General features: G+C 46.8%; 2 protein-coding genes across 2 annotated transcripts; both read left to right on the top strand.

Moving 5' to 3' along the window:
* Positions 1-1,401: 1,401 nt before the first annotated feature.
* Positions 1,402-3,333, top strand: LOC120429977 (uncharacterized). The gene has a single exon (XM_039595070.1). It carries the CDS (start codon positions 1,402-1,404, stop codon positions 3,331-3,333), a length of 1,932 nt encoding a protein of 643 aa, XP_039451004.1.
* Positions 3,334-8,409: 5,076 nt separating this feature from the next.
* On the top strand, positions 8,410-11,232 carry LOC120429973 (uncharacterized). The gene is made up of 2 exons (XM_052705984.1): positions 8,410-9,796; positions 10,904-11,232. Exons 1-2 carry the CDS (start codon positions 8,410-8,412, stop codon positions 11,230-11,232), a joined length of 1,716 nt encoding a protein of 571 aa, XP_052561944.1.
* The last annotated feature ends 1,104 nt before the right edge of the window (positions 11,233-12,336 follow it).

Here is a 12,336-nt window from a genome sequence, read left to right as displayed (position 1 = left end):
TGTTGATCGAACATCCGTCAGAGACGGAACGACGGTGGTAATTTTATTGCACACAAACACACACACACACGCATTGAAAGAAACAGTTTGTGCACCAACTTGGAAGGAATTCTGTTCTAATGAAGATTGTTAGGGCGGTCACCAGAATGATTTGGGGCAATGGGGTTGGGATCAAATTGGTAGTATATTGGCCACAACCCGGAGTGGCCAATGCTCCAGGGGAAGGATCTCCCGGGGGACATTTATCGAACCATACAAGTTTTGGCAATATGGGTATAATTCATGGTTTTTGATTCTAGATATGAAATTTTGAAAATTGCCATTTTGACCGCATTTGCCAAAGCCTGAAGTGGCCAGTGCCCTGGGGGAAGGTTCTTCCGTGGGGACATTTATCGAACCTATCGACTCGGAGCAATATGTGTATCAAAATTCAGCATGCAACTTGAAGGAACTGAAAAGTTCATTGACATCTAGAGCAATATTGATATCGAGAAGATTGACTGCCAGAGAGTCGACTGTAGTTATGTTCTCATTTATCTCAATTTGTCGATTGACAGTTGTTCCGTTCTTACACTGAAATAAAAAAAAGTACCAAATTCCTAAATTCTAGGAATTTTGGCTCCTTTCCTTATTTAGTAATCGGGAGGCAAAATTCCTAAAATTTAGGAATTTGATACTTTTTTTTATTTCAGTATAGAAATTGTTGAATTTACGGACCCATTCAGGAAACAATTTTATTGCTAAAACTGAAGCGACAATTTTAAAGGGCACATTTCAAAGGGTTGATTTCATAAAAATAGATTTTATTTCGAGAGCTTTGTGCAAAGTTCTTTGTCATTCTGGTCATGTGTAACATAACCACCTGCACCTTTTTTTATGAATATTCATCAGGTTCACATTTTTACACATTTTTTATGTAATATTACACAAATAAAGAGGTAATATTCAACCTACCAAATTTTCAACATTCCAAAATTCAACTTTTTTTTCTGTGTAGTACACTTCGACCAAATAAACACTGACGCTGTATGGATCTGACTCTAGAATAAATGCACAGTTGTGTGTTATTCATAAGTTCAACTTATTCAATTATTTATTTAAGTCTGTGGGATCCCGGGTGCAGAGAGAGAGAGAGAGAGAACGAGAGACGACATCTGGTGACGTCTATCGTTCTGCCGTTTTCCGCCTTTCGTGACGACGCGCTCGAAAGAGTCACAAGTTCGATTAACTCGATAATCAAATAAATCTCGTTAGACTATTAATCCTCCGGCTTTTATTATTCGCCTCGTTCGTTCCCCCACAGTGGTGACCCGCGACGTTCGAAAGTTTACCGGTTCCGACGGAAAACCTGCGAAAAAACGTTTTTTTCACGCGAAAAACAAAGGGGGACATAACCTCGAAATGTCTAACCCGCCGCCAGCCAACCTAGAAGGGAACGCAAGCAACATGCAAGCTGTCGCGGCCGTCGGTGTCAAGCTTCCAGATTTCTGGAAAACGGACCCGGAAATGTGGTTTGCGCAAGCGGAGGCGCAATTTACTTTGGCCAACATCACACGCGACGACACAAAGTACTCCCACATCGTGGCCAAAGTCGATCAAACCGTGATTTGCCACATCGCCGACCTGGTCCATCGCCCCCCGCTTGAGAACAAGTACAATGCAGTGAAGGAGAGACTGATTGGCCGCTTTGCTTTGTCCCCTCAAGCCAGACTGGAAGGACTGCTTGGAACGCACGACCTTGGAGATTTGCGTCCCTCCCACCTTCTCGCAAAGATGCAGGAACTCTCGTCGGGATTGGGAGTTGAGTCCGCGCTGCTGCTCTTTCTGCAGAAACTGCCAACGAACGTTAGAGGAATCCTCTCGATTTGCAACGAGTCGCTAGCGAACATTGCGTTGATGGCAGACAAAATGATCGAAACTATGTCAGCAACCGTGGCATCCGTGAGCAAGCCGGAAGGGCTTCCGACCTCCGAAACCGACGATCTCAAGGCACAGGTTGCAGCTCTCACAGCTGAGGTCAAGCGGATGAGGATCCAGCCCTCGCGTTCCCGCAGTCGATCACTGTCCCGAGCTCGGGACGACGCTCGCTCTCCGTCCAGAAATCGAGATGACGTGTGTTGGTATCATCGCAAATACGGAAACAACGCTCGACAGTGCCGTGAACCGTGCACGTTTTCTCCAAAAAAACTAGATGTCGGCCCATCTCAAACGGCGGAGGTGGGTGGAGCTTCAACAAGTCGTCGTCTTGTCGTCTACGACAGATCATCCAAAACAAGATTCCTGATCGATTCAGGGTCCGACGTGTCCCTGATTCCCGCGAGCAGAAGTGACCGGACCGGAGGCGAGATACCTTTTCACCTGCACGCTGCAAACGGCTCAAGCATCAAGGCGTACTCCAAGAAATTCCTGTGCACGGATCTGGGACTGAGGCGGAAATTTGTGTGGAGCTTCCTGGTTGCGGATGTCGGCATGGCGATCCTCGGCGCTGACTTTCTGGCGCACTACGGGCTGATCATCGATCTCAAGCACCAGCGCCTGATCGACAACACGACGAAGCTGCATTCGCTTGGTGGAATGATGACAGCAACGGTCCACAGTGTCACGTTCGTCGACGAACAGAACCCGTTTCGGGACCTGCTGCACGAATTCCAAGAAATTACTGTGCCCTTCTCACTCCGGTGCCAACCAACCCACGATGTAACTCACCACATCGTAACGAAAGGCCCTCCTGCTGCGTGCAAGGTGCGTAGACTGCATCCCGATAAAGCGAAGGCCGCGAAGGAAGAATTCCAGTTGATGATGGACCTGGGCATCTGCAGACCGTCGAGTAGCAGCTGGCCAAGTCCACTGCATTGTGTCCCGAAGAAAAATGGCCAGTGGCGGTTCGTCGGGGACTACCGGCAACTCAACAAAATCACAGCACCCGACCGGTACCCGGTGCCTCACATCCACGACCTGCTCCACACGCTGACCGGTAAGTCGATATTCACGACACTTGACCTGGAACGAGCTTATCACCAGATACCGGTAGAAGAGTCGGACATCCCCAAAACAGCAGTGATAACACCGTTTGGCCTTTTTGAATTCACTCGCATGCAATTTGGGTTGATGAATGCCAACCAAACGTTTCAACGCTTCATGGACCGTTTGTTTGCAGATCTTGACTTCGTCGTGAAGTTCATTGACGACATCTGCATCGCGTCCACGTCCATGGAAGAGCATCGCCGCCACGTTCGCATTGTGCTAGAACGGTTGCACGCCAACGGCCTGGTGATCAACGTCGCCAAAAGCCAGTTCGCTAAGACAGAAGTAAATTTCCTCGGCATGTGGTAAGCGAAACTGGAATTCGTCCGCTCCCGGAACGGATCAAGGCTGTGCGAGACTTCCCAACGCCGTCAACGGTTCGTGAGCTGAGAAGGTTTCTGGCATTAGTGAATGTCTACAAGAGGTTCATTCCACACGCCTCCGACATTCAGGCAGACCTTCGAAAGCTGATCCCCGGGAACCGGAAGAATGACACGCGGAAAGTGCAGTGGACCGAGGAATCGAGAGCAAGCTTTGAAAACTGCAAATCATCTCTATCTTCATCTGCGCTCTTGACGTACCCGGACTCGAGGAAGCTACTAGGGCTGATGATCGACGCGTCCAATACTGCTGCTGGAGCTGTTTTGCAGCAATTTGACGGCAAGTCCTGGGAACCACTTGGATTCTACTCCGAGAAGTTTAACGACGCACAGAAGAAGTACTCCACTTTCGGCAGAGAACTGACAGCAATGCAAATGGCCGTTCAGTACTTCCGCCATTTCCTGGAGGGGAGGAGTTTCACCATTATCACGGACCACCGGCCTCTCACGCACGCGATTACTACAACATCCAGTAGCCGTCTTCCTCACGAAGAGCGATACTTGAGGTTCGTTGCCGAGTTCACCACGGACATCCGACACATCAGCGGCGTTGACAACGTTGTGGCTGATGCACTTTCTCGCGTCGACGTTGTCCAGTGCACCATCGACTTCGAGCAGCTGGCGAAGGACCAAGAGAACGACGTCGAGTTGGAGAATCTGGTGAAGTCACCCACAAGCTCGTTGAAGCTTGTACAGAAGCATTTCTCGCACTGTCGCAAACCGGTCTACTGCGACATCTCGATCCCGAACATCCAGCGCCCTTACGTCCCAAAAAAGCAGCGGCAGTCGGTTCTGGAGAAATTCCACGGCTTGGCACACCCTGGTGTGCGGGCTTCTCGAAAGCTTATCTCGCAACGGTATGTGTGGCCATCGATGATTAAAGATATTGCAAACTTCGTCAAGTCGTGCGTGAACTGTCAACGGTCGAAAATCTCACGGCACACTGTCTCGCCCCTCGGCAGTTTTGAATTGCCAAAATCACGTTTCCGTCACGTTCACATTGACTTGGTTGGTCCGCTACCAACGTCCAAAGGCTGCCGGTATCTGTTGACAGTCATCGATCGTTTCTCACGTTGGCCGGAAGCCATACCACTGTCCGATATGACAGCGAAGACGGTGGCGGAAGCGTTCTGCGGAACTTGGGTATCGAGATTTGGAGCACCGGAAACCATTACGAGCGATCAAGGAAGGCAGTTCGAGTCCGAGTTGTTCGCCGAACTCAACCACATGCTGGGAACAACTCACATTCGAACAACGGCGTATCACCCAGAAGCAAATGGGATGGTGGAGCGGTTTCACCGAACGCTGAAGGCGGCGATAATGTGCACTGACCCGACAAACTGGTACGACCGGTTGCCGCACATTCTCCTTGGCTTGCGAGCAGCTTACCGCGACGACCTGAACTGTAGTGCTGCCGAGTTAGTGTTCGGGCAATCTTTGCGGCTGCCGGGCGAATTCTTCGACGATGCACTTCCGGCGGTCAGTCGAACGGAGTTCGCGAACAAGCTGCACCAAGTGTTTGAGGACGTTAAGCCACCAGCAGCTTCGAACCACGGTAAACGCAGTGTGTTCGTCAGTGGCGACCTTAAGAAGTGCTCGCATGTCTTCGTGCGCATCGATTCTGTCAAGCGATCACTGCAGCATCCTACGAGGTACTGGAGAGGGGAGACAAGAGCTTCAATGTGCTGGTAGCAGGAAAACAACAATGTATTTCCATCGATCGACTGAAACCGGCGTTCATCTGCAATCCTGAGGTCAGCGCGCCCCCAAGATGATCCAGCAACGAAAGTTACACCTTCTGGACACAGAGTGCGATTCTTGGTGTAACTGGGGGGAAGCTGTGGGATCCCGGGTGAACCACCCTGTGCAGAGAGAGAGAGAGAGAACGAGAGACGACATCTGGTGACGTCTATCGTTCTGCCGTTTTCCGCCTTTCGTGACGACGCGCTCGAAAGAGTCACAAGTTCGATTAACTCGATAATCAAATAAATCTCGTTAGACTATTAATCCTCCGGCTTTTATTATTCGCCTCGTTCGTTCCCCCACAAGTCCAAATATTCATTTGCTAACTACTTTGGATTGTAAAATTAAACTTTAATCTAAAATCCTCTAAACTTAATGTTCAAAACTAAACATTCCTTTAACTGTTGTACACGCAGAAAAATGTTTTGTAGAATCAGCCTGTACGAGGTTTGAATCAACAAAATTTTTGTTGAATATAACAGCGTAACAAAAATTTTTTTTGTTATTAGCAGGACGATTCATAAAACTCCCCGAGGGATCGGCTTCCTGAACACAATGCAACCTGACCCATGTCTTAATTGTTACCCTAGCTCGAGATATTCAATGCAGAAGTTTTGCATAAGAATCACCCCCCGTCGAAAAAATATTTTTTATTTTGTTTTCACTGTAACTAAAGTTCTATTAGGTCTTTTTTTATGCTTCTGGTGTCATTGGACGGTAAATTGTTAGAAAAAACCCAAAATATGGTCCTGTTGGTCGGTTCCTGTAACCGGTTCCGGTGGAAATCCGGATTATTGGCCAAAATTGTGCGAAATCTTCAAAATTTTGAAATTTGTTGCTCTTTATGCGAAAAAAACATATTATTGCTTCAAACAATCAATACAAACTCAAAAAATGGTTTGTCCAAGCATATCCGAAGGTGTTTTATCGAAAATGTGGCCATTGAGAACCGGTTCTGGCCAATCCGGATCCGGAAACTAGAAAACATTTAAGCAGTTTTTTTTTCAAAATTCCTATGTGTCAGACAATTTAGAAAAACAAATGTGGGGTTGAAGCATTTTTTGCTACTCTATATTTTCAGAATCCCAAAATATGGCCAAGGGGCCAATGGGAACCTGTTCTGACTGTCCCGGATCCGGGAAACAGTGGTCACATGACATTTTTATTGAATTTATTAAAAAGTTGTTTTAGTTACCAGAATTTCAAAATTCCTTGAAAAAAAATCTAATTTTATTTATAGCCAGAACCAGAAATGTGGCCATCGGGAATCTATTCTAAATGTTCCGGATCATGGAACCAGTGGACACTTGACAATTTTATTTAAAAAAAAAATAAGTTTATTTTTTTTAATTAATCTAAATTTCATCAAAATCAGATTCAGACATGTAGCCAAATGGCTAACCGGACCCTGTTTATATATTCCGGATCAGGGAACCAGTGGACAATAATCAAGATTCCTGGAAAACAAATCAGATCAGAAATTTGCCCGAGTGGCCTACCGGAACCTGTTTTAAATGTTGTTAAAATATTGTAAAATATTTTTATTAAGAAATTTTCAGGATTCCTTAAAATGAATCTGAATTTATTTAAAATCAGATTTATAAATGTGGCCAATGGGAACCTGTTCTAAATAATCCGGATTTTGAAACCAGATGACACTTGACATTTAATTAAGTTTATTTAAAAAAAAGAGATATCGAAATTATAAGATTCCTGTTTAAAAAATCAGAATTTATTTAAATTTATTTTTACATTTTCATTTAATTTATTTAAAAAAAACATAGCTACTGGATTTATAAGATTCCTGTAAAAATCTAAATTTATTTGAAATCATTTTGAAATTTTAATTAAATTTATTTTAAAAATAATTACACTACTTACAAAAATTCAGCAGAAAATCTTGATTTATTTAAAATAAGAATCAGAAAGTATCTGATTTTAAATAAATTCAGATTCATTTTAGTGAGTTTTGAAATTATCCTAACTAATATATTCAACAACATTTTAACAACATTTAAAACAGGTTCCGGTTGGCCACTTGGACACATTTCTGATTCTGATTTTAAGTAAATTCTGAATTTTTGCAGAAATTTATTAAGTCAAATAATTTTTTTTTGAATAAATTTAATTATAATGTCAAAATAATTTTAAATAAATTCTGATTTTTTAACAGGAATCTCATAAATCCAGTAACTGCGGGGAGCGGCCGTGGCTGAATGGTTACGGTGTTCGCTTTGTAAGCGAATGGTTCTGGGTTCGATTCCCATCTGCTCCCAACGAGAAAGTTTAAGAACACATAAATTTGAAATGATGAATATGAACGAAAAATCAAAGTCGCTCGAGGCGGGGTTCGATCCTTCGTCCTTTGGATTGGTAAGCAAAAATGCTAACCACTAGGCCATGACGACTTGGTGAGCGTGGACTGGAATTAGGAATACTGTTACAGACAGCGAGTTGTGGCGCTATAACCACGGTAAATAGTGTCCAGGGCATTCGTGGAAATACAATGTCCCATCCCAGAGGGTCCCGGAGTACCAAACCTTCTTATCATGGTGCTCCCAACGAATACAACCAAAATCTCGGAGCGTATGGTGGTGTGTCCCCACGCTTCTTCCTCCCCTGTCGATTCAAGGTGGGAAAAGTTATCTCACAGATGGTTATCCCGGGAATAATTTATAGCGCTATGGCGGCCATCTTTATAGCATGTGGGATAACTTGTCATGGTTATCCCAGGAACAATGGTTTAAGGTCTGCCATTTCACCCGCTCCACCACCAACCGACCCTCGTACGACTAACCAAGCTGCGCTGCATCGTGAAGAAGCGACAAATCTTCTGCTCTACTATCAAAATGTAGGGGGTATGAACACTACCATCGCAAATTACTATCTCGCTATCTCTTCCGCTTCTTACGACTTTTATGCATTTACCGAAACCTGGCTGTCAACAACTACCCTCTCGAGTCAAATCTTCGGTACCGAATACGAGGTTTTCCGCTGCGATCGTTCTGCCGCGAACAGCTGCAAAGATTCAGGCGGAGGTGTCCTTCTTGCCGTCCGCTCCAGTCTCAAGCCACGCCAACTGATCCCACCGAATTGCACGTGTCCAGAACAGGTGTGGGTTTCAGTCCCTCTCGCCTCATCCACATTGTTTGTGTGTGTTGTTTATATTCCACCAAAATTTGACAACGATGCGACTCTCTTTGAGCAGCACAGACGATCTTTGACGTGGATTTTATCCAAGACGAAAGTCAATGACAGCATAATGATCGTCGGCGATTTCAACTTTCCGGGTATCCGTTGGACACGCATCCCGACGAACAAATTGCTACCAAATCTTGCTCTCACCCCCTCGAACAAGCTTAAACATGATCTCCTGGACGAATATTCGACTGCGAACCTGAGCCAGTTAAACGACCTGTGCAACAGCTCCAACAACGTGCTCGACCTTTGCTTTGCCAGCTCGAAAGTACCTGTCAACTGTGCCCTCCTCCCAGCACCTTCACCTCTCGTGAAAGACGTTCGTCACCACTTGCCCTTCCTGGTTTCTATCTCGTGTACAGTGTTCACCTTTAGTGACACGAACGGTAGTACCTTCATAGACTACCGCAATGGTAACTACGAAGGTATGAACGAATTCTTGGCAACCGTTAACTGGACTCGACTGATGGCCAATCTCGACGCCAACGAAGCTGCTGTTACCTGGACGGAAATTTTGACGCAAGCTATCAACGTCTTCATCCCGAAGAAACAGCGGCAACCTCCTCAACATCCACCATGGTCTACTCACCGCCTGAAGAAGCTGAAGACCGTGAAACGTGCCGCACTCAAGAAATATGCCAAGCATCCGACAGATCGTTGGAAAAACCACTACAGAGCTAAGAACCGGAAGTACAGTTTGTTAAACAACCAACTTTTTCGCCGCCACCTGAACCGCATCCAGAGCCGCTTGAAACGTGAACCCAACAAGTTTTGGAACCACGTCAACGAGCAGCGGAAGGAAACTGGTCTCCCAACCTCGATGGTACTCGACGGTGATGAGGCTACAACCACCGAGAGTATTTGCGACCTTTTCCGGCGCCAGTTCTGCAGTGTCTTCAATAACGAAACTGTAGCAGACTCGCAAGTCGCTAGGGCTGCTAGTAACGTTCCACTGAGACCTCCCATCGGACCTCATCCGGTGATAAGCCCCGAGTCCGTTCGCCGTGCCTGCACCCGCCTGAAGAGTTCCAACAGCTGTGGACCGGATGGCATCCCCGCGGTTGTGCTCAAAAAGTGTTGCGATGCACTCGCGGAACCGCTGGCTCAACTCTTCAACACCTCGCTTTCCACCGGAGTTTTCCCATGTTTCTGGAAGAAGTCGTTTTTGTTCCCTGTTCACAAAAAGGGGCCTAAACGTGACGTCCGGAACTACCGCGGAATCGCTGCCCTCTGCGCTGTAAGCAAGCTCTTCGAAGTCATTGTGCTAGACTTCATCAAGTTCAACTGTTGTGATTATATCGCCCAGGATCAGCATGGCTTTATGGCGAAACGTTCTACCAGTTCCAATCTGGTCACCTATTCGTCCTTCATCCTACGAACCATGCAGAAACGGAAACAAATTGACGCCATCTACACGGATCTATCGGCAGCATTCGACAAGCTAAACCACCGTATTGCTGTTGCTAAACTCGAGCGACTGGGCTTCAGCGGTTCTCTGCTCACAATGTCCCATCCCAGAGGGTCCCGGAGTACCAAACCTTCTTATCATGGTGCTCCCAACGAATACAACCAAAATCTCGGAGCGTATGGTGGTGTGTCCCCACGCTTCTTCCTCCCCTGTCGATTCAAGGTGGGAAAAGTTATCCCACAGATGGTTATCCCGGGAATAATTTATAACGCTATGGCGGCCATCTTTATAGCATGTGGGATAACTTGTCATGGTTATCCCAGGAACAATGGTTTAAGGTCTGCCATTTCACCCGCTCCACCACCAACCGACCCTCGTACGACTTACCAAGCTGCGCTGCATTGTGAAGAAGCGACAAATCTTCTGCTCTACTATCAAAATGTAGGGGGTATGAACACTACCATCGCAAATTACTATCTCGCTATCTCTTCCGCTTCTTACGACTTTTATGCATTTACCGAAACCTGGCTGTCAACAACTACCCTCTCGAGTCAAATCTTCGGTACCGAATACGAGGTTTTCCGCTGCGATCGTTCTGCCGCGAACAGCTGCAAAGATTCAGGCGGAGGTGTCCTTCTTGCCGTCCGCTCTAGTCTCAAGCCACGCCAACTGATCCCACCGAATTGCACGTGTCCAGAACAGGTGTGGGTTTCAGTCCCTCTCGCCTCATCCACATTGTTTGTGTGTGTTGTTTATATTCCACCAAAATTTGACAACGATGCGACTCTCTTTGAGCAGCACAGACGATCTTTGACGTGGATTTTATCCAAGACGAAATTCAATGACAGCATAATGATCGTCGGCGATTTCAACTTTCCGGGTATCCGTTGGACACGCATCCCGACGAACAAATTGCTACCAAATCTTGCTCTCACCCCCTCGAACAAGCTTAAACATGATCTCCTGGACGAATATTCGACTGCGAACCTGAGCCAGTTAAACGACCTGTGCAACAGCTCCAACAACGTGCTCGACCTTTGCTTTGCCAGCTCGAAAGTACCTGTCAACTGTGCCCTCCTCCCAGCACCTTCACCTCTCGTGAAAGACGTTCGTCACCACTTGCCCTTCTTGGTTTCTATCTCGTGTACAGTGTTCACCTTTAGTGACACGAACGGTAGTACCTTCATAGACTACCGCAATGGTAACTACGAAGGTATGAACGATTTCTTGGCAACCGTTAACTGGACTCGACTGATGGCCAATCTCGACGCCAACGAAGCTGCTGTTACCTGGACGGAAATTTTGACGCAAGCTATCAACGTCTTCATCCCGAAGAAACAGCGGCAACCTCCTCAACATCCACCATGGTCTACTCACCGCCTGAAGAAGCTGAAGACCGTGAAACGTGCCGCACTCAAGAAATATGCCAAGCATCCGACAGATCGTTGGAAAAACCACTACAGAGCTAAGAACCGGTAGTACAGTTTGTTAAACAACCAACTTTTTCGCCGCCACCTGAACCGCATCCAGAGCCGCTTGAAACGTGAACCCAAAAGTTTTGGAACCACGTCAACGAGCAGCGGAAGGAAACTGGTCTCCCAACCTCGATGGTACTCGACGGTGATGAGGCTACAACCACCGAGAGTATTTGCGACCTTTTCCGGCGCCAGTTCTGCAGTGTCTTCAATAACGAAACTGTAGCAGACTCGCAAGTCGCTAGGGCTGCTAGTAACGTTCCACTGAGACCTCCCATCGGACCTCATCCGGTGATAAGCCCCGAGTCCGTTCGCCGTGCCTGCACCCGCCTGAAGAGTTCCAACAGCTGTGGACCGGATGGCATCCCCGCGGTTGTGCTCAAAAAGTGTTGCGATGCACTCGCGGAACCGCTGGCTCAACTCTTCAACACCTCGCTTTCCACCGGAGTTTTCCCATGTTTCTGGAAGAAGTCGTTTTTGTTCCCTGTTCACAAAAAGGGGCCTAAACGTGACGTCCGGAACTACCGCGGAATCGCTGCCCTCTGCGCTGTAAGCAAGCTCTTCGAAGTCATTGTGCTAGACTTCATCAAGTTCAACTGTTGTGATTATATCGCCCAGGATCAGCATGGCTTTATGGCGAAACGTTCTACCAGTTCCAATCTGGTCACCTATTCGTCCTTCATCCTACGAACCATGCAGAAACGGAAACAAATTGACGCCATCTACACGGATCTATCGGCAGCATTCGACAAGCTAAACCACCGTATTGCTGTTGCTAAACTCGAGCGACTGGGCTTCAGCGGTTCTCTGCTCGAATGGCTTCGCTCCTACCTCACCGGACGAGAAATGAGCGTGAAAGTGGGCGACGTAATTTCTGCCATATTTGCTGATTTTTCAGGCGTCCCACAAGGCAGCCACCTGGGTCCCCTGATTTTTCTCCTCTATATGAACGACGTGCATTCTCTGCTTAAATGTCACAAGCTGTCTTACGCGGACGACATAAAGCTTTTCACTATTATCGATGAGACCAGAGACTGCCAGTTTCTTCAAGAGCAGCTCAACCGGTTTGCCAACTGGTGCTCCGATAACAGAATGGTTCTTAATGCAA

This window comes from Culex pipiens, chromosome 1 (assembly GCF_016801865.2).
Source record: "Culex pipiens pallens isolate TS chromosome 1, TS_CPP_V2, whole genome shotgun sequence".
In the NCBI taxonomy this organism is placed as follows: domain Eukaryota; kingdom Metazoa; phylum Arthropoda; class Insecta; order Diptera; family Culicidae; genus Culex; species Culex pipiens.
Note: the sequence above shows the minus strand (reverse complement) of the source record. Positions and strands in the feature narration are given on the sequence as shown.

Bases quoted from the DNA above. Each gene is read 5' to 3' on its own strand.
- LOC120429977 (XM_039595070.1), top strand. From the start codon at position 1,402: ATGTCTAACCCGCCGCCAGCCAACCTAGAAGGGAACGCAAGCAACATG.
- LOC120429973 (XM_052705984.1), top strand. From the start codon at position 8,410: ATGATCGTCGGCGATTTCAACTTTCCGGGTATCCGTTGGACACGCATC. The intron at 9,797-10,903 runs GTATTGCTGTTG...TCTCGTGTACAG, and splicing joins ATTCGACAAGCTAAACCACC to TGTTCACCTTTAGTGACACG.